The sequence below is a fragment of the Euleptes europaea genome, chromosome 3 (assembly GCF_029931775.1).
Source record: "Euleptes europaea isolate rEulEur1 chromosome 3, rEulEur1.hap1, whole genome shotgun sequence".
Lineage (NCBI taxonomy): Eukaryota > Metazoa > Chordata > Lepidosauria > Squamata > Sphaerodactylidae > Euleptes > Euleptes europaea.
The window spans coordinates 112,910,774-112,933,732 of NC_079314.1; the positions used below are offsets into that span (position 1 = coordinate 112,910,774).

The window sequence follows — 22,959 nt, forward strand, 5'->3', positions numbered from 1 at the left end:
ACATAGCTACCTATTTTGGAGCTGTGAGATAAGCTGAAAATGTTCTCCTGTTCAGAAGGAGAAGAAACACTGTTGTTCGTCAGACTTGGCTATATGGTAGTGAAACCTGGCTGTTGAAATGATCCAACCAGTGAGGGATCTTATCGCCAGTATGGTGTTCCGAGACGGTGTTATCCCTGATTGCTTGGACCATCACATAGTCACACTGGCAGTGTGATCCCTGATTGCTTGGTCCATCACATAGTCACACTGGCGATGTGATCCCTGATTGCTTGGACCATCACATAGTCACACTGGCAATGTGATCCCTGATTGCTTGAATCAGGAACAACCCTTTTTATGGCTCTGTCGAGAGGCAGCCAAGAAGAATGAAATTACGCAGTAACTGTAAGGTTTGGCGGGTCCCTTGGAAGACATTTTAGAGCCTTTAAAACTCTTTCTTCATATTGAAAACGTCGCCTCACGAAGGTTTTGCTCATATTTAGGACAAGGGGAGAACAAGGAGTAAAGCTCTGGTTAATTAGATGAGAATAATAGCAGATTACATGGAAGAAACTGCAGAAGTCAGCTGTGTTAGGAAGTTTGGGTGCAATCCTGCTTTTTCCAGGCGTGTGGAACAGGGCATGGAGTGTCTCCACTGGATCACCCGGTTTCTCCAGCACCATGCTTGGACTTCTAGGCAACATTACTCTGCATGTAGTCAATCATAGACAATCACATAATCATAGAGTTGGAAGGGACCACCAGGGTCATCTACCCCAACCCCTGCACAATGCAGGAAATTCACAACTACTTCCCCCCCCACACCCCAGTGATCCCTACTCCATGCCCAGAAGATGCCCAAGATGCCCTCTGTTCCATGATCTGCCTAAGGTCATAGAATAAGCTGACAGTTGGCCATCTAGCCTCTTCCTTAAAACTTCCAGGGAAGGAGAGCTCACCACCTCCTGAGGAAGCCTGTTCCACTGAGGAACCATTCTAACTGTTAGAAAATTCTTCCTAATGCCTAGACGGAAACACTTCTGATTTAATTTCAACCGATGTGCATTCCCCAAGCCCTTGTGTATGATGGTCCTTCTGATTCCACCAAGCAGAGGCCCTGGCTCAATGGTACATCATCTGCTTAGCATGCAGAAGGGCCCAGGTACAAGCCCCAACATCTCCAGTTCCGTTCAGGTAGTAGGTGATGTGAAAGACCTCAGCCTGAGATCCTGGAGAGCTGCTGCCAGTCTGAGTAGGCAATACTGACCTTGATGGACCAAGCTCCTTTCGTCAGACAAGGAAGGAAAGAGTTATACTGGCCTCCACTGTGCTCACGGGAGAAGTAGGATCATGCTCTCAGTCATCTAGAGGCCATGTATTTGGCTTTAATTAAGTCACCACACTTTGGTTTGATTTAGTTGCTTGAGGGTCCCAGGTGTTGGACTCTTTTGGCTAAACAGGCTTCTAGTCCTCAGGGGGGAACACATCTTGTGACTACAGTCATTCATACAGGATCACAGTCTAACTCGCATATGCATGTAAAGTTTTAATTTTTTAAACAGTGTTGAAAGAAAATGTATTGGGTTTTGTTTGTTTATTTGTGGGGGCGTTGTGTGCGAGTTTTGTTCAGAAAAGAGGATTTGTAAATTATCACATATAGGCGAATGCAGGGGTCCCCAACCTTTTTGAGCCTGTGGGCACTTATGGAATTCTGACACGGTGTGGTAGGTGTAGCCACAAAATGGCTGCCGCAGTTGACCTTCAGTCACACAGTGACGATCCCAGTAGTGGCAGCGGCTGCCAAAGCAGCATTTTTAGACATCTGCCCATCCAATCAAATGGCCAACGGCCAATCAGAAGCCTTGCTGGGCAAATGCCCCACCTGGCCCTGCCAACTTTCCTAAAACACTTGGTGGGCACCAGGGAAGGTGTCGGCAGGCATCATGGCCCCCACGAGCATCACGCTGGGGACCTTTGCATCCACAGACTATGACAAGCATGACATTAAAGAGAAGCCATGATACCTGGTTTGATTGTCCTTCTCCTGTTCAGCAGGTCCAGGGTCAGCTGCCGCCATTAATGATTCCCGTGTTCCCTCCAGACCAGCGGACGCTAGCTGCGGCTGCCCAGCAAGGATTCCTCCTTCCTCCCGGCTTCAGCTACAAAGCCGGCTGCAGTAAGTCTACTTCCTACTCTTGCCACTGCGCCAAAGTGGTTCTTGGTCTATGTATAGTGGGTTTATTTATTTTAACCCTGAAAGTGAACTTTATGCATGATAACTGCTACATTTGGGTCCAGTAGCACCTTAGAGAAAAACAAGATTTTCGGGGTATAAGATACCTGACGAAGGGAGCTTTGGCTGTTGAAATTTTATACCCCAATGATCTTGTTGGTCTCTAAGCCAGTGTGGTGTAGTGGTTAAGAGTGGTGGTTTGGAGCGGTGGTTTGGACTCTGAGCTGTGATTAGCCCAAGGTCACCCAGTAGGCCTAATGAATAGGAGTGGGGAAACCAACCCGGTTCACCAGATTAACGTCTGCTGCTCAGGTGGAGGAGCGGGGAATCAAACCCGGTTGTCCAGATCAGAGTCCACCGCTCCAAACCTCCACTCTTAACCACTACACCACACTGGAAGAGGCTCCTGAGTGCATCCAGATTTCTGGATTATTGCAAAATTCCACAAATGTGCTAGAAAGTTGCCCCAGTGCAGATTGTGGAGTACCACTGAAATAATAAATAGAGGACTACCATCTCACACATTCTGCATCAGTAATCTGTACAGGGATCTTCCAAAAATGGCACTGTCTTATTGTCCAAATATTGCATATAAGGGTCTGAGAGTGAGGGAGACATTTCCTTAAAGCATTATTTGAACCAAAGACTTTCTGGACCGTAACATATACAACTCTTGGCCTACATTCCCAGCTATCAACACCTGCTGTTCGAAATAGCATTTAGATTAGGAATCAATCCTTCCATTTATTCACTTTCATTGTATATACTTCATGTAAATCCCACCTTTTTTCCCAATGGGGACCTTAAGAGGATTGTGTCTTCTCTTCCATTGTATCCTCACAACAACCCTGTGAGGTAAGGATGCCAGCCTCCAGCTGGGACCTGGAGATCCCTCGGAATTACAGCTCATCCCCAGACTACGTGATGAGTTTGCACAGAGAAAATGGATGCTTTGGAGGGTGGACTCTATGGCTTTGTACCCCACTGAGGTCCCTGTCCTCCTTAGGCTCCATCTCCAAATCTCCAGGAGTTTACCAATCTGGATCTGGCAACCCTACCCCCCACCCCACCCCTGCCCGTGGCCTGGAGGGACCTGGCAATCTTATTGTGAAGTAGGTTAGGCTGAGAGTGTTCAACTGGTCCATGGTCACCCAGCGAGTTTCCATGGCAGAGTGAGGATTCGAATTTGGGTCTCTCAGATCCTGTTTCGACACTCTTAACCACTGTACCATGCTAGCTGTTTTTGATAGGATGGGGCTTTGTGTAGCAATCATTCAAGATGCATCCATCCACATTGGCAGTTCTGTTGTGTGTGTTCAATGCTGTCAAGTTGCTTCCGACTTATGGTGACCCCATGAATCAATGCCCTCCAAAATGTCCTATCTTTGACAGCCTTGCTCAGGTCTTGAAAATTGAGGTCCGTGGCTTCCTTTATAGAGTCAATCCATCTTATGTTGTGTCTTCCTCTTTTCCTGCTGCCTTCACCTTTTGCTAGCATGATTGTCTTTTCCAGTGACTCTTGTCTTTTCATAATGTGACCAAAGTACAATAGGATCAGTTTAGTCATTTTAGCTTCTAGGGTCAGTTCAGGCCTGATTTGATCTATAACCCACTGATTTGTTTTGGGGGGGCAGTCCAAGGTATGCATAACACTCTCCTCCGACACCACATTTCAAAGGAATCTACTTTCTTTCTATCAGCTTTCTTCATTGTCCAGATTTCACACCCATACATAGTAATAGGGAATACTTGAATTAACTTGATCTCGGTTGCCAGTAACACATCCTGTAGCACAGTTCTGTAGCACATGTCAGTCTACACTAGCTCTTCTCCTTGGGACATCAAGTGTCCTGTTCCTCTGCTGGCACTTTGCATGGAGATTACTGCTATTGCTTCAGGGGCAGGCAGCATGCACTTGGCCCCTTGGGAAAAAGTGTGCTGCTAGATGACTCAGCTGGAGGAGCAGAGAGTCTCTTAGCTTTGTGGGCCTGGCCTGGCATGTTGTCCTGCTCCCACCACAAGTGGTCTGTGCATGGTTGCTCCAAGCAAACTCTTTTCACCCTCATCATGACACAGGGAAGGTAGGGTTGCCATCTCAGGGTTGAGTATTTCTGGGAGATTTGGGGTGGAGCCTGGGGGAGGGCGGAGTTTAGAGAGGGGAGGGACATTAGTGGGGTACAGTACCATACAGTCCATGACTCAAAGCTGCCATGGCTAGCAGTAGGGTTGCCAAAATGATCAGGCAGCTAGAGCAACTGTCCTATGAGGAGCAGTTAAAACACTTAGGGCTGTTTAGCTTGGAAAGAAGGTGGTTAAGGGGAGACATGATAGACATCTATAAAATTATGCATGTTATAGAGAGAGTGGACAGGGAGATGCTTTTCTTCATCTCATAATACTAGAAAACAGGATCATCTCCTGAAGCTGGAGGGTGAGAGGTTCAAAACAGATAAAAGGAAGTATTTCTTCACACAACACATAGTTAAATTGTGGAACTCCCTGCTCCAGGATGTGGTGATGGCTGCCAACTTGGAAAGCTTTAAGAGTGGAGTGGACATGTTCATGAAGGATAGGGCTATCCATGGCTATTAGTCAAAATGAATACTAATCATGATGCATACCTATTCTCTCTAATATCTCAGGAGCATGCCTGTTATATTGGGTGCTGTGGAACACAAACAGGATGCTGCTGCGGTTGTCTTGTTTGTGGGCTTCCTAGAGGCACCTGGTTGGCCACTGTGAACAGCCCGCTGGACTTGATGGGCCTTGGCCTGATCCAACATGGCTTTTCTTATGTTCTTATGTTCTTAACTCCGAGTTGATTAATTCTGGGAGATTTGGGGTTGGAGCCTCGGGGAGGTTGGAGTTTGGGGAGGGGAGGGACCTCAGCAGATAGAGTCCACCATTCAAAGCTGCCATTTCTGGAGTGGAGCTGATCTCTTTAATCTGGAGATCAGCTGTCGTTCCTGGAGATTTCCAGAACCCACCGGGAGGTTGGCAACCTTAAGGGAATGAAATGTGACTGTGCTCCATTTCCTTTTTTTATATACATAAACATAAACTGAAAATGTTGTGCTAAGAATGCTTAAAGGCATCAAACCCCAAACAAATGGATTAGATCCCTTTGAAGCGGCATGCCTCTCTCGTTGCCAAAAACAGACGGTTGTCTGAAATGTCTCCCCCATCCCTCAAGTCTGAACACTGTTAGAAGGGAAATAAGCCCCCCCCCCCCAAAAAAAAACAGCCTGTTCTCTCTTTAATGAAGAGGCTTAATTTGCCCTTTTTGCAAGTTTAACTCCCAAACCACAGGCAAGTCCCATTAATCTCAACGGGGGGTTCCGCACATAGATCAAGGGTAGCATATGCCACTCAATTTACAAGCTAAGAGAAAGCATGGGAATCTTTATTACAGTCTTAAGGTTAAAAAGCTGTGGCCGATTCATCCTTGAAGACTTTTCTTTCAAAGGATTCCCTCTGTGTGTGTGTGTGTGTGTGTGTCTGTGTGTTTGTGTGTGTCTGTGTGTCGGACAATTTTATTTAAGCTTTATATAGAACCTATCACCAAAGGTTATTGAAAAACAGGGGCTGGGGGGTGGGAAAGGGATCTGAAACGTCTTCATTTCAACAAATAGATTTATCTTCCTCCCGGATTTCATAAAACTGGTTTCATTCATTTCTGCTTATCTAACTCTTATGACATGAGTTTCCTATCTAGCTATCTGAAGGCCTCTTGTTCCGTCTTTGGTTCCTCTGTTCAGCTCTTATTATGTTCCGCTCAGTGTATCATTGACTCACTCATGAATTCGGCAATTGTTTCTCGTTTTGTTTTTGTGTGCGCGTGTGAGAACGCTTCGTTCGCCGAAGGAGCCGTTGAATTCATTTCCGAGGCAAAACAGACTCAGCTGGCGAAAAGTCTATTCCGATGTGCTAATCTTCAAGGTTCAATGTTTTCTTTTGCAACTTCATAAATATCATAGAGGAAAAGTCATAGAGTACTTCCCTTTGGGAAACAGGAAATGTGCAAAGATCACCGCGGTGGGAGGGACATATGGGGATAATACAAACTAGAGCTCTACTTTCTAGTTGGATTTGAGGCTAAAAAGTACCATTTTCAATAGCTTAGTAATTTTCCTTTGAACCAAAAGAAGAAAAAGAAGAGTTGGTTTTTATATGCTGACTTTCTCTACCGCTTAAAGAAGAATCAAACAAGCTTACAATCACCTTCCCTTCCCCCACCCCACCACCAGACACCCAGTGAGGTAGGTGACGCTGAGAGAGCTCTTAAGAGAGCTGTGACTAGCCCAAGGTCACCCAGCTGGCTTCATGTGTAGGATTGGGGAAACCAACCTGGTTCACCAGATTAGCATCCCCCACTCATGTGGAGGAATGGGGGATCAAACCCGGTTCTCCAGATTAGAGTCTACCACTCCTAACCACTGTACTTAACCACTACACCACACTGGCTCTCAAAGAAAGCGTGAATATTCTGCTTGTGGCCATTCTTTCCTTTGGCTACTGCTGTGTTGGTAATTTCCTTCCCCCTCTTGACTTCCTGAGTGAGCTCAGCCAATCAGAGATCGCACAGAATGGCCTTGCCAATGGCCATCACATCTGGCTACATGATGATGTCTCAGTGAAGGCAGTGGCAAGTGAGGGCAACGGTAATTGTGAGCATCTTTTCCAAGGAGCGCCTGCAAAGGGCAACAGTTTTTCAGCATTGCCCAAAAGACCTTTGTGATCAATATTCCATGAGGGGCAGCACAAGACAATGAGGTGTTTTATATAAAGGCCACTCACATTGCTGACAGAAAAGCAAACACAGGCAACAAATGGTGATTTTCTGTGGTGTGCACATAACTATGTGGCAAGCCAATCGTCCATATTTCTCCCCAGTTGTGTTGGGTAGGTTTTTACCGCACGTTCACACCTAGACCAAAATTTGAGGGACCTAACGGAATGGTAAAATTTGTCACCCCGCAAGGAGAGCCAGCATGGTGTAGTGGTTAAGAGCAGAGGATCTAATCTAGAGAACCGGTTTGATTCCCCACTGCTCCACATGAAGCTTGCTGGGGGACCTTGGGCTAGTCACAGTTCTCTCAGAACTCTCACAGGATGTCAGTTGTGGGGAGGGGAAGGTGATTGTAAAGTGCTTTGAGACTCCTTAAAGGTAGAGAAAAGCAGGGTATAAACACCAACTCTTCTTCTCCTTCTCCTTCTTCTGACAAATTGGTTACAAACACACCATGATTGGGCGCCCATGTCACATGTACACTTGAAACTGCCTTCTACTGAATCAGACCCTTGGCCCATCAAAGTCAGTATTGTCTACTCAGACCAGCAGCTGCTCTCCAGGGTCTCAGGCGGGGTCTTTCGCATCACCTACTTGCCTAGTCCCTTTAACTAGAGATGCCGGGGATTGAACCTGGGACCTTCTGCATGCCAAGCAGATGCTCTACCACTGAGCCCCAGCCCCTCTGTGTCCATTCACAGTTAATAAGCTTCCAGTCAGTTTGTTCTGAAAGTTGCCAGGTAGCTTGCTTTGGCTTATTTTTATGGGTGATATGCAAGTAAACCACAATGAGCCACTATTCCTTTCTTCACCCTAGAGTAGACTGGGAAAGTACTGGGCTTCTTCAACCCCATACAGTAGCTGTGTCTCCATTATGGAAATTTCTGGTGGAGCATTCATTCCCTTCCTCCAACAAGAGACCCTGTGATTCATGCCACAGAACATGTAACTTAAAGCCATGCTGAATATCAGTGCAGCTATATTTGCAGGCCTGGAAAAGGTCACAAATGCATCCCATTAAACGTATCTGGCAGATTCAGTTAATCCCATGTTTAACCGTGTGACACTGCGCGCAGATGCGTTTGGTGTTCAGCTGCAAGTTGTCTTTCAGTGGCAGGGCAGCTGACGGGCGCATCACATCCCTCGGGTTCGTGCGACATTGCACATTTTTGCCACCTCACACACGAAAAACAAGTTATCCTTTCCAGTCCCATTAAGAAGGGCCCATCGGGGAGATACAACCGTTCTTGGCCTAACTTTCTCAGGCATGTTGCAATCGGGGAGCCTCAGATCTTTGTTTTGTGTATGGAGCTCCCTTCCCCTAGCAGCATTAATAGCCCAGACGAGTCAGAGCTTGTCAGAGTTTGGAATCTAAGTGTAGTCAACCATAGTGAAGAAGAAGAAGCGGAGGAGGAAGAAGAAGAGTTGGTTTTTATATGCTGACTTTCTCTACCACTTAAAGAAGAATCAAACAGGCTTAAGATCACCCTCCCCTCCCCAAAACAGACACCCTGTGAGGTATGTAGGGCTGAGAGAGCTCTGAGAGAACTCTGACTGGCCAACGAACTTTTTCCTTCCTCTCCATAGTAGAATCATAGTATCATAGAGTTGGAAGGGTCCATAAAGGCCATCTAGTCCAACCCCCATGCCCAATGCTGGATCAGCCTAGAGCACTGGTTCCCAACCAGGGGTCCATGGACCCCCAGGGGTCCATGAGAACTAAACCAGGGGTCCGCGAAACAAAGTTATAAACCCATAATAAATTAATATTTATGCGGGCGGCATGGCGGCGGCTCGCGGGTGCAGTGCACGGCAGCGTGTGGTGGTGACTCGCGGGAGCGGCGCGCAACAAGTAAGGAACATGCAGGGGCGGGGAGGCCGGGTGAGGGTGCAAGCGAGCCTCACACAACCACACACAACAGGAGAAACACTTGTCAAACCTTGTTTGATGATAGCTGTCAAAGAGGTTTTAGGGATGGAAGCCAAAAAGAAAATACAAGAAATACCTCTATCGACCAACACAATAAAAGCTCGAATTGAAATTATGTCAAATGACATCGAGGAGCAGCTTGTTTCGAAAATAAAAAATTCGCCATGTTTCGCTTTGCAGTGTGATGAATCGACAGATGTTTCTAATTGCAGTCAGTTGCTCGTATTTGTCCGCTTTTTAGACGACAACACTATTAAAGAGGAATTATTGATTTCGCGGAAACTGGAAACGACGTCAAAAGGTATCGACGTCATGAATATAATAGCGGAGTATTTTGAGAAACATAGCATTATGTGGAAAAAGCTCGCTGGCTGCTGTACGGATGGCGCTCCAGCCATGTTAGGATCACGCTCCAGTCTAGCAACATTAATAAAACAGAAGAATCCTTCAGCAATAACAACTCATTGTATCATACATCGTCAGGCATTAGCTTCCAAGACTCTTCCTAAAAGCCTTAATACCATGGAAATGGCCTTAAAAGTGGTCAATGTTATTAAAAGCAGCACCTTAAATACACGCCTTTTTAAAAAACTGTGCACTGAAATGGACTCCGATCATGAGACTCTTCTTTTCCACACCAAAGTTCGTTGGCTATCGAAAGGCAATATGCTGGGAAGGTTATTTGAACTAAGAAAAGAGGTTGAGCTGTTTCTAGCCAAGAAGAAAATTAAAGATTTACTAGAGCTGTTTTCTGATTCGAAAAGTCAGATGCCTTTGGCTTATCTTGTGGATATTTTCTCACATTTGAATAAACTAAACTTACAGTTGCAAGGTACTGGAAACATAAATTTAGCAGGTGTGGGAAACATTTTTATGTTTGAAGATAAACTGTGTGCCTTTATTTGCAAACTTCAATTATGGGTAGGTGAAAACAATTATTCTGCGTTTGTGACATTAAAAGCACTGGTCGATGATAGTAAAGATGACATGATCACCGCAAATATACAAGACAACATCAGAAGTCATCTGCAAATGCTGGTCGATGAATTCCACCGTTACTTCCCGGAATATAACTAGACAGAATCAAAAGATTCCCAAAAGCTGATTCGCAATCCTTTTGGTATTGCTGTTGAAGAGGTTGCAGAAGAAATCCAGGAAGAGCTCACTGAATTCCAAAATGATAGGCACTGTAAGGATGCGTTTGAATCAGTTTCTCTTGAAGAGTTCTGGTGTAAAAAAGCAATTTCATATCCTACAGTTCGGGGATTCGCCTTGCAATGTCTTATGCTCTTCTCCACAACTTATTTATGTGAACAAGGGTTTTCTGCTTCGCTTATAATTAAGAACACGACAAGAAATCGATTGGAAGCAAGTGATTATATTCGTGTAGCTCTGAGCAACAGTATTAGCCCCAGAATTGCCCAGCTTGTAAAAAGGATGCAAGCTCAAAAATCACATTGATTTACAATTAAAAGTTCTCTATTATAAAAAATATATTCAAATATTATTCTAAGTTTAATGTTTAACTAACAGTTATGATTAAAGTTTATTTTCAAATTCACGGAATTTTTATTTTGAACCTTGGGGTCTCTGCACCGAACAAAAAAGTCCTAGTGGTCCCTGGTCAAAAAAAGGTTGGGAACCACTGGCCTAGAGCATCCCTGACAAGTGTTTGTCCAGCCTCTGCTTAAAGACTGCCAGTGAGGGAAAGCTCGCCACCTCCCTAGGTAGCCGATTCCACTGTCAAACAACTCTTACTGTAAAAAACTTTTTTCTAATATCTAGCCAGTACCTTTCCGCCCTCAATTTAAACCCATTATTGCGAGTTCTATCCTCTGGTGCCAACAGGAACAGCTCCCTGCCCTCCTCTAAGTGACAGCCCTTCAAATACTTTGAGAGAGCAATTGTGTGTGTCCCCCCCAAAAAAACCCTCCTCTTCTCCAGACTAATTCCCAACTCCCTCAGCCTTTCCTCATAGGGCTTGGTCTCCAGGCACTGTAGGATGCCAAAAATTCACTTCCTGTTGTGTAACCAGCAGTAGCATCACTTCCTGTTATGCAACTGGAAGTGACATCATGACATCACTCCTCCCAATTTCCCCCCTCCCCCCTCCCAAATTCTACTGTTGCACCAGGCAACAGAAGGGAATCAGAGGCAGGGGGCAGAAGACCTGTCCTCCCTAGCTTCAAGCCTTGTTTCAGCAACATCCAGTTCAGGGCTCGGGAACAACACAACATACTAAAGAATGGGTAAATAGTGTATTTGTTACGTATCGGTTCATCGTGGATGGCAACGTTTAAAAACTAAATTTACAAAAATAGGCCAAATGCAGTTATTGATGAGAGATCTAATTACTCTTTAAACTTGGCAGAAACGGGCCCGAGAATGGACAAGCCAATGGTAATAAAATTAAAATATGCTGAATTTAGCATTCATCGGTTTTCAGAACAATATCGCCTTCATCCAATATTTTTTTTTTTTAAACGAAACTCTCAGTTAATTGGTTTCTCATACAGGACAATAAAATTAATGTTTAGGATTTAAAGACCATAAACTTCCCCAGGCGCATTTGCTGATCTATCTCTGTTTTTTAGTCCATCACATGTTTCATTGTTTAATGGGGGTATCATGTGGGCTGTATTCTAATGCCTCTTGCGCATAAGGTCCAGAGCCGTGGCTTTGTAAGAGGCTTCTGGCTAATTTCTGATCTAAGCATTATCAGCTGACAGCCAGGTCGTTAACAACTGCCAAACCCAAAGCGGGAGAGGAAAAGCCAAACAAGACATAAACATTTTACAGAAACTGCGCTTGCCCAAAATATCAACGTGCACTGGGCAAGAGAGTTGTCCGGATGCATTGTGCAAGTGTTTGCAACATTGAGTCTGGAAAGGCAAGTTTAAGGAACACATGAAGCTGCCTTATACTGAATCAGGCCCTTGGTCCCTCAAAGTCAGTACTGTCTACTCAGACCGGCAGCGGCTCTCCAGGGTCTCAGGCTGAGGTCTTTCACATCACCTCTTTGCCTAGTCCCTTTAACTGGAGATGCCGGGGATTGAACCTGGGACCTTCTGCTAGCCCCTTTAACTGGAGATGCTGGGGATTAAACCTGGGACCTTCTGCATGCCAAGCAGATACTCTACCACAGCACGAAGAAAGGTGTTGAAGACTACATTGCACACTAAAAGGAAAAGGACTCATGGAAGCCAGAAATAAGACAGACTGTGGGAACGTGTGTTATGGGGGTTAAAGCATTGGACTAAGATCTGGGTATGAGCTTTCGTGGCCCTGACCTGGATGGCCCAGGCTAGCCTGATCTCGTCAGATCTCAGAAGCTAAGCAGGGTCAGCCCTGGTTAGTACATGGATGGGAGACCACCAAGGTATACCAGGGCTGCTGTGCGGAGGAAGGCACTGGCAAACCACCTCTGTTAGTCTCTTGCCATGAAAACCCCCAAAGGGGTCGCCATAAGTCGGCTGCGACTTGAAGGCACTTCACACACACACAAGATCTGGGAGACCCAAGATTGAATTCCTACTCTGCCGTGGAAGCTTTCTGGGTGATCTTGGACTGGTCATATACAGCCTAACATAATAAACTAAGAAAAGGAATGCTGGATCAGACCAAGGCCCATCAAGTCCAGCAGTCTGTTCACACAGCAGCCAACCAGGTGCCTCTAGGAAGCCCACAAACAAGGCGACTGCAGCAGCACCATCCTGCCTGTGTTCCAAAGCACCTAATAGAATAGGCATGCTCCTCTGATCCTGGAGAGAATAGGTATGCATCATGACTAGTATCCATTTTGACTAGTAGCCGTGGATAGCCTGTCCTCAACCGTAAACCCAGTAGAATAGCTCTGTCTTACAGGCCTTGCAGAACTCCTTTAGATCCCACGGGGCCCTGATCTCATTCCACCAGGCGGGGGGCAGGGGAGGCAGAGAACGCCCTGGCCCTAGTTGAGGATAGCCAGACACTCCTTGGGCGGGGAACCACCAGTAGATTGGTATTCGATGAACAAAGCATTCTCTTGGGGGGTCTACTTAGTTCATTTATAGCTAGGGTTGCTAGGTCCCTCTTTGCTACAAGTGGGAGGTTTTTGGGGTGGAGCCTGAGGAGGGTGGGATTTGGGGAGGGGAGGGACTTCAATGCCATAGAGTCCAATTGCCAAAACGGCCATTCTCTCCAGGTGAAATGATCTCCATTGACTGGAGCAGGAGATCTCCTGGTAGCACCTGGAGGTTGGCAACCCTATTTATAGCCCACCTTCTCAAAGAGACTCATTGATTTGGTCTATTTCTCCGAAATGGGTTATACCCTTCAATTAATGCATTCCAATCATGAGACTCGTCCCACCAGGTTTCCTGCCTATTATATCATATTTGCTTTTTGCTATTAAACGTTCTAGCTCATCTTGCTTGTTTCCCATGGTGTAGAGACACCTTAGACCACAGGTCCTTCTGCTTGGCAGCTTATTTGAGATTGTCTCCCTCCCATTGTCATGTTTTTGAACTGTCTTTCCTGCGTATGTGCTACCCTCTGCAAACCGTTCATATCTATATTTGCAGTTATTGTCCTCACTTGAGGCTTTAAATTTACGTCTCGCTCCCCCGGAGGATTTAGTTTAAAGCCCTCCTTATCAGGCTTGCAAGGCTGTGGCCAAACACATTTTTACCCACCTTTGAGAGGTGCAAACCATCTCCCGATAGAAGAGCATTATCCAGGTAGCGTAAGCCATGGTCTAAAAAACCAAACCTTTCCTGGCGACACCATTGATGCAGCCACTCATTTATGGCTCTTATCCTCCCGCATCTTTTAGCGTGATTTCTTCACAAAGACCTTGCAGTGACAAGTAGTTGATGATGCGACGTGTGATTGGGATGAGGCCTTTAAAAATGGTGTTTTTGTGTCCCCATTAGCTAGCAAAAAGCAGGATCCTGGAGGGAAGTGTATTGTGTGCCCGATTGATCAGACGTACCATGCTCTGGCATTGTGCCTTGCTAATGAGTCTGCAGCATTCAAAGACTTGTTTCCAGAGATTTTGCTGGGCTAATAATTTCTGTTAGCACATCATTGGGCCACGCGCAAACGCTCCAATGATCTTTATTAATGGAGTGGAAAGTTTTTAAAACTTTTTTTTTTGTTCGTTTGGAGAGCGCAGGGGTTTATATAAGGCCCAGAACATCTCTGTTAACTGCATCTCCTGTCTTTGAACAATTTGTTTCGCGGTTTTGCTGTGGGGAAACAGCGACGGAGATCAGAGGTGCCCTTTCAGATTGGACACATGGGCTTGCTGAGTCAGACCATTGGCCTATCAAGGTCAATACTGCCTACTCTGACTGGTGGCAGCTCTCCAGGGTCTCTGGTGGAGATCTTTCATATCACCTACTAGTTGTTCCCTTTGGCTGGAGCCAGCGTAGCTTACATGGATCATGCAGCAGGAAGAAAAGAACCTTTGTGAATAGATAATGGGTTGGATCCTGCCTAGGAACATCATCGGGGGGAAAGCACTGCCCTTAGTGGAATGGATCCGTGGGATCTAGGGTTGCCAGCTCCGGGTTGGGAAATATCTGGAGATTTTGGGGGTGGAGCCTGAGGAGGGGAGGGAGAGTCCAATTGCCAAAGCGGACATTCTTCTCCAGGGTAACTGATCTCTGTCGCCTGGAGATCAGTTGTAAAAGCAGGAGATCTCCAGCCACCACCTGGAGGCTGGCAACCTTAGTGGGATCATAAGAACATAAGAAAAAGCCATGCTGGATCAGACCAAGGCCCATCAAGTCCAGCAGTCTGTTCACACAGTGGCCAACCAGGTGCCTCTAGGAAGCCAAGAAACAAGACGACTGCAGCAGCATTATCCCGCCTGTGTTCCACCGCACCCAAAATAATAGGCATGATCCAACCCACTGGAAGTGTAGAGGGGCTCAGGCAGTTATCATAGGTATGAGAATCGGTGGGGTGTCTGAGAAATGTTTAAGGGGTTAGGTCTCAGTGCCTCCTGCTTCTAGGGTTGCCAACCTCCACGTACTAGCAGGAGATCTCCTGCTATTTCAGCTGATCTCCAGCCAAGAGAGATCAGTTCACCTGGAGAAAATGGCCGTTGGGGCAATTGGACTCTATGGCATTGAAGTCCCTCCCCTCCCCAAATCCTGCCCTCCTCAGGCTCTGCCCCAAAAACCTCCCGCCGGTAACCAAAAAGGGACCTGGCAACCCTACTTGCTTCCCTCTCTGCAAGTTCCTTTGAGGTAAATTCCCACTCTGGACAAGCCCGTGGACACCTTTCCCCCTCCCCGTGACGCTGCGATCTTATCAAGGTTGTGCTTGTTTTCCTTGTCTTTCTTTCTCTCCATGTTTTTTTTTTGGAAGCTTAGCTCCCCTCTGATCAGTGTGCACTTCCACCCTCCCCCCCATTTCCCTAAATACATCATGAAAAAGGATGAGGTTTCCGCCTTAATTGCTTGTGCCTTTTATACACATTCCTCTCGCAGCCAGAATTGTGAAGAGTGTTAGTAAAAAGGCTTCACAATGGAGCTTTTCATTAGGCCTCAGCAAGGCACACAAAAGAAGGCTTTTGGAAAGAGTGAATGCAGGAGTTTAATTTGCAGGTGGAGAGTAGATAAAAGGTGCTGACGCCTCTATTATTCTCTTACTTAGGTGACCCTTACCCTGTTCAGCTGATCCCGACAACCATGGCAGCTGCTGCCGCGGCAACCCCCGGCTTAGGCCCGCTCCAACTGCAGGTAAGTCCGAAGACAATGCCGGGAGAGGCGAAAGGTTAAATAAATATGGAAAACAGTTTTCTCTCCTGTTCGAACCCAACCGAATTCACAATGGGCTTTTCTCTTCTTTTTCTCCCTCCCTCCCTCCCTCTCTCTCTCTCTTTTTTTAATGACCAAAAAAAAAATATTTGGCACGCGCGCGCCCCTTTCATTTACAAATCTACATCTGGAGATGCTTTCTTTTCACCTGGGAGAAGGGGGATTTTGAAAACGTTTGTTCCCACACCAGCGTTAATTGTGATGCTTTTGGCTTAGCAGGCAAATAATAATAATAATAATAATTGGGCGTGCATGTGTCCTCTCCTCCTCCTCTTCCTCCCCTCCAATCCGCGAATTCCAAGTAAAGTCTTACAGCAACTGTAACGCGGGGGCGAGCAAGCGGAATAGCGCAAATTGGTTGCCTCCTTCTCAAGATGCGAGAATTCAGAGCTGTCCGACAAAACTGGCAGGCGACTGGTTAAGGAGGGATAAAAGACTTGTGTTTCTTTACTGGGCATAAATGGAACCCGTGTGTGGGGACGGGGATGGCTTTGGAATATATGGGCGAAAAGGCACGGTCGCTTTAGCCTCCTTTATTCCCCGTTTCAGCCAGGATTCAGCCAGGATCGAACCCATGCGTTTTGCCGAACGTGCATTCGATCCTGGCTGAATCCTGGCTGAAATGGAATAAAGGAGGCTAAAGCGACCGTGCATTTTCACCCTACATAATTATCTTTGCCCGGATGGCTGACGAAATGGCCACAGGGGATGTGTGTTTTTGATTTTCAAAAGTCGAGTAGAAGTAGGGCTGCCAGCTGATCTCCAGATTACAGAGGTCAGTTCCCCTTCAGAAAACGGCAGCTTTGGAGGGCGGATCCTATGACATTGTACCCTACTGAGGCTTCCCCCCTCCCCAAACCCTGCCTTCCCCAGGCTCCACCCAGAAATCTCCAGGAATTTCCCAACAGAGGACAACATGGTGATCTGTTTTTTTAGTATACCATTGGTTGTAAACAACCTGCAGCCTGATTTGGTCTATACCAGAGGTTGCCAAACTGTGCTCCGTGGAGCACTTGGTGCTCCGCAAAACATCCCCTAGTGATCCATGAAGAGATTGGAAAGAAAAATACTACTGTCATTAGGTTTAGTATATAGGTGCTAGGTGAAAATTAGTGCTCCGTGGTGAATTTCTCTCCTGAAAGGTGCTCCATGATTCAAAAAGTTTGGGAACCTCTGGTCTATACTAACTACAGACATTCTCTGTTGTTCTCTGGTTGAGGCCATGCGTTGTCAGGAGAAGATCCTTGGCTCAGGCCTTTGCATGTCAGGCAGTAGAACTGGGAAAGGCCTCTCCCTGCCTGAGACCCAGGGCATAGGTATGCATCATGAATCATAAGTATGCATAGTATCCATTTTTACTAGTAGCCATGAATAACTCTCTCCTCCTTGAACATGTTCACTCCCCTTTTAAAGCCTTCCAAGTTGACAGCCGTCACCACATCATGGGGCAGGGAGTTCCACAATTTAACTATGTGTTGTGTGAAGAACTACCGTACTTCCTTTTATCTATTTTTAATCTCTCCCTCTAGCTTCAGCAGATAACCCCGCCTTCTAGTATTATGTCCGCTCTCTCCGTAACATGCATAATTTTATCATATAGATGTTTTATGGTTTTGGGGTTATTATTCTGTTGTTACCTGCCCTGAGCTCGGCTTGTTCAAGGAATGAGGGCAGGCTAGAAATCTAGATAGATAGAGAGAGATAGAGACAGAGACAGAGAGACAGACTACTAACCCTGGCAGACCCTGCTTAGTTCCCAAGCTCTGACAGATGTGGGCTAAGCTAGGCCATTCAGGCTGTTTGACATGCCCAAGCTACCCTGCAAAAAACCAGTTGTCTGAACTGGTTGGTGGCCTTTTAGCATCCGCTTGCTGAATCTGATACTTGGGGCAAAAGTCCTGCCCATCTAAGAGGTGGAATGGCCTTGTCATAGTGAGGAAGTTTGAGAATCCCAGCAAAGCCGTGCTCTGTGCGTGACACAATACCAGCATAGCAAGTCGCTCTTAATGGGCTGGGGAGAAGATGGGAGACAATTAAGATAGGGCTGTTTCACAGTTGAGTCAGCTGAGTGTGGGAAAAAGCTCTGTCAGTGTGTAAACTGGCAGAGGTTAACATATTCGCCCCTGTTGTGCTTTTACAAGAAAACCTACACTGCGGTTTAGCCTCTGGTTGTATGGGATACAAATACCCTGGGCAGTATGAGAGTCACGAGAGCTATTTAAAAAAAGAAGAATCATAGAATCATATGGTCAGAAGGTACCACCAGGGTCATCTAGTCCAACCCCCTGCACATGCAGGAAATTTACAACTACCCTCCCCCCACGCCCCCAGTGACCCCCCACTACATGCCCAGAAGATGACCAAGATGCGTTCTCTCTCATCATATGCTTAAGATAATTCACAGTGGGTAGCCGTGTTAGTCTGTCTGCAGTAGTAGAAAAGAGCAAGAGTCCAGTAGCACCTTAAAGACTAACAAAAATATTTTCTGGCAGGGTATGAGCTTTCGTGAGCCACAGCTGAAGAAGAAAATATTTTTGTTAGTCTTTAAGGTGCTACTGGACTCTTGCCCTTTTCTGCTATCATATGCTTAAGGTTATAGAATTAGCGTTGCTAGTAAGCTCTCCTGGGAAGGAGAGCTTACTAGGGAAGGAGAGCTTACTTCCCCAAGATTGTAAATTCCAAGAGAACGTGGTAGTAGTGACCATGTACTCTTGGAATTAACAATCTTGGCGAAAGGAAAACCTGTACGTAGTCAGACATATAGGCTGGACTTTAAAAGAGCAAATTTTAACAAACTTAAACTTATGCTAGGTAGAATCCCATGGTCAGAAATACTTAAGGAGAAGGGAGTTCAAAATAAAATACTGAAGGGGCAATCCCAAACCATTCCTATGAGAAGGAAAAATGGGAGGAGTCTAAAGAGGCCAGGGTGGCTCCATAAACAGCTTTTTAAAGAGTTGAGAAATAAAAAAGACTCATTTAGGAAGTGGAAGGAGAGCCTTATAACCAAAGGGAATATAAACAAATAACTAGTGCTTGTAGGGAGAGTGTTAGGAAAGGTAAAGCTCAGTATGAACTTAGGCTAGCAAGAGATGCTAAACGCAACAAAAAAGGGTTCTTTTCCTATGTACAGAGTAAGAACAAGGATAAGCCCATTGCATGGACCGGAAAGTGAAATTGTAACAGGAGATGAAGAGAGGGCAGAACTCCTCAATTCCTACTTTTCCTCAGTCTTTTCTCATGAGGGAAGTGGTGCTCAACATGGCATAAACAGAACGTGTGATGAGGGAAGGGATTTGCAGCCTAGAATTGGCATTGGGATAGTGCACAAATACCTGGTTTATTTAAATGAAACAAAATCCTCTGGGCCAGATGAATTGCACCCAAGGGTACTCAAAGAACTTGCAGATGTAATTTTGGAACCTCCGTTCATTATTTTTGAAAAGTCTTGGCAAACAGGTGTGGTGCCAGAAGATTGGAGGCGGGCAAATGTCCCCATCTTCAAGAAGGGGAAAAAGGAGGATCCAGGTAACTACCGACCCATCAGCTTGACTTCTATACCAGGAAAAGTGTTCGAACAAATCATCAAACAGTCAGTCCTTGAGCATTTAGAAAGGATGGATCTGATCACTAAGAGCCAACACGGGTTTCTCAAGAATAAGTCATGTCAGACTAATCTTATCTCCTTTTTTGAGAAAGTTACTACATTGCTGGATCAGGGGAAAGCTGTAGACATAGTTTATCTAGATTGCAGTAAGGCTTTTGATAAGGTTCCACATAGCATTCTAGTTGACAAATTGGGAAAATGTGGGTTAGTTCCTATTATTGTTAGCTAGATCTGCAACTGGTTGACAGATCGTACCCAAAGAGTGCTAGTTAATGGTTCCTCATCCACTTGGAGAGAAGTGATTAGTGGAGTTCCTCAGGGATCTGTGCTGGGCCCTGTGTTGTTCCACATCTTTATAAATGATTTGGATGAAGGAATAGAGGGGATGCTTATTAAATTTGCAGATGATACTAAATTGGGAGGGGTAGCAAATACGGTAGAAGACAGAGCCAAGATGCAGGATGATCTTGACAGGCTGGAGAAATAGGCTAGAACTAATAAAATGCACTTCAACAAAGACAAATGTAAAGTTCTGCATTTAGGTAGGAAAAATCAAATGCATAATTATAGGATGGGGGAGACTTGTTTGAGCAGTAGTAGACCAAATACTGAACATGAGTCAGCAGTGTGATGCGGTAACTAAAAAGGCAAATGCAGTCTTGGGCTGCATCAACAGAAGTATAGTGTCCAGATCACGTGAAGTGATGGTATTGCTTTACTCTGCTCTGGTTAGACCTCAACTAGAGTATTGTGTTCAGTTTTGGGCACCACAATTTAAGAAAGATGTAGACAAGCTGGAACGTGTCCAGAGGAGGGCAACAAAGATGGTGAGGGGTCTGGAGACCAAGTCCTATGAGGAAAGGTTGAAGGAGCTGGGTATGTTTAGCCTGAAGAGGAGAAGATTGAGAGCGGATATGATAACCATGTTCAAGTACTTGAAGGGTTGTCATATAGAAGAGGGTGCCGAGTTGTTTTCTGTTGCCCAAGAAGGTCGGACCAGAACCAACGGGTTGAAATTAAATCAAAAGAGTTTCCGTCTAGACATTAGGAAGAATTTTCTAACAGAGCGGTTCCTCAGTGGAACAGGCTTCCTCGGGAGGTGGTAAGCTCTCCTTCCCTGGAGGTTTTTAAGAAGAGGTTAGATGGCCATCTGTCAGCAATGCTGATTCTGTGACCTTAGGCAGATGATGAGAGAGAGGGCATCTTGGCCATCTTCTGGTCACTAGGGGTGTGGGGGGGGAGGTAGTTGTGAATTTCCTGTATTGTGCAGGGGGTTGGACTTGATGGCGCTGGTGGTCCCTTCCAACTCTATGATTCTATGATTCCAAGGACTCCAAGATTCCTCTTCAGGCTAAACATACCCAGCTCCTTCAACCTTTCTTCATAGGACTTCGTCTCCAGACCAAAATGTGCTGTCCATGCTTGTCTTCCTCCTGGAATGATTTCCGGGAGAAGATCTCCAGTTCTTCTAAAGTGGTACAAATAGTCACAACTGATTGGAAAGCCGGGAAGGAAGGGGGAAAAAAGGGAAGCATCCTAGCAGAGCACTGGTGAACTCAAGAGATTGGCAGGGCTTGTTTCAATGGTCACTTCGAATGAAAACAAAGCTTACTGCAGCTTACCACTCTGTCCATATATAACCCGAACCGAAAATAAGCCAAAAAAAGCCATTTCGGTAAATTTTGAGTTTGGGTTCACCAAATTCCAAAACCTGGGGGGGAAGCCAAAGCCGAATTGACCATCCCCCCCCCCCAAAAAAAACACCAGGTAATTATTTGGCTTTTTCAGGTTCTCCCCAGGCTTTGTGAAGCTCCTGGGGAGGCATTTTTGAAGTAGAGCCCCCCAAACTTGCAGGGTAGCTTGCAGGGATTCTCCTTGCAAGAACCCAGAAGTTTGGTGAAGATTGGGTCGGGGGTCCAAAGTTAAGGGGTCTGGAAGAGGTTGCCCCCTCCTGCCTCCATAGCCAAGCATTGGAAGGTAAGAGATTCTCTGTTCGCTAATTGTCTATGAAGGGGGGCGACCTCTCCAGAGCCCATAACACTGGACCCCCTGACCCAATCTTCACCAAATTTTGGGGTTCGTGCAAGGAGAGTCCCTGAAAGCTATCCTGAAAATTTGGGACCTCTACCACCAAAAATGCCCCCACAATTATGCTAGGAAAAGCTGAAGGCAGCAGGAAAAGAGGAAGACCCAACAAGAGATGGATTGACTTTATAAAGGAAGCCACGACCCTCAATTTGCCAAATCTTAGCAAGGCTGTTAAGGATAGGATGTTTTGGAGGGCAGTGATTTATAGGGTCGCTGTGAGTCGGAAGCAACTTGTCAGCACTTAACGCAACACACACATTTGCTAGATAAAATAGAGTAAATTACGAAGAGTGAATTTACAAACCAAGACTAATCTCAATATAAAATACCGGGTTATACATTTTCTGAATTAGATCGGGGGAATACTCTGAGGCGATGTTCCTTAAGTACAACCATGCAATATTTAGCCACCTGAGAGGTAACTGGGGAATTGTCACCCAACAAAAACCTTTTTGTCCAATCACCCTCGGTTCCCAATTTTCCCGATGAGGGGGTTCAATAATTTTGGAACAGGCTGTCTTGTAAAAAGGGCATCTAAAAAAGTCTCCCATCCCCCTGAGTAACAGGGGCAGAATCTCTTCACCCTAGGGACCTTCTTGAATTCCCTTCTAGGATGACTGCCCTATTTAAAGTCCACTATCCCTGCCAGTACGAGGCAGGGCAAAAGAAAAGGCCCCCAGGAGTTTGTGACAATGAACGGGACACGCTTCAGAGGCACAAAGAAAGTCTTTCCCGTCGCTTTAGCCATATAAAAAGAAGTTCAATCAGGGTACGTATTCCAACCCCTCCAACGCAGCGAGTTACATTCAGCTCAGATTCACCACTTCTCCAGCCAAGGATGGTTACCTCTGCTCATCCAGTTATTAGCCCCTCAGCGGGGCATTGTTGGCGAAGGCAACCAATTAGTGCTGACCGTGACAGGTAGGACACCACAGCGGGAGACTCCCAGAGAGAAAGAGGAGAGGAAGGGCTTCAAAACACATGTCCTCTCAAAGATGGGTTGGCAGGGGTCTTTCGACGGCGAGAGGATGGGTCAACCCCGGCACAGAAGAGACCACTCTGTTGTTTCTCTTTTTCATCCTCTTCTCTCTCACACACAAAAAAGGCACTGCCACTGTAACAAGGCTTTGGAAAGGATTAAAGCGGGGAAATTAGGGAGGACAAGGGGGCAGGATGACAGGGCTTTCTTCTGATGGTTCTAAGAGACCACAGAGAGGAGGCACAAAGTCGTGAGCTGATTGGATTCAGAGATGAGACCTGTGGTCTACCTTTTTGGGTTTTTTCGACACAGGGTTGGGTATCAAAGAGTCGCAAGCCTGCCTACAACTGACTGAAGGCTGCTCATGTAGTTAGCTGAAACATCTTCCCTCCCACCATCTCTACCTCTTGGATATACCATAGAGTGGGCATGTTTTATGAGGGGCCACAGCACTCTGGGAAGTGGCTTGGAGCATTCTCCTCTCCTTCATTTTTAACCTCACAGCAACCCTGTGAGGTAGGTTAGGCCAAGAGTGAGTGCCT

General features: G+C 45.9%; 1 protein-coding gene across 3 annotated transcripts in view; it reads left to right on the forward strand.

The window, feature by feature from the left end:
* SOX5 (SRY-box transcription factor 5) overlaps positions 1-22,959 on the forward strand; it is a 444,166-nt gene that overhangs the window by 278,644 nt on the left and 142,563 nt on the right. For 2 of the 3 annotated variants that reach the window (XM_056846727.1, XM_056846729.1), the window contains exons 7-8: positions 2,035-2,158; positions 15,580-15,665. In XM_056846727.1, the coding sequence (XP_056702705.1) occupies positions 2,035-2,158; positions 15,580-15,665 (210 nt within the window). The remainder of the gene's footprint in view (positions 1-2,034; positions 2,159-15,579; positions 15,666-22,959) is intronic. The other variant, XM_056846728.1, reaches the window with a different exon arrangement.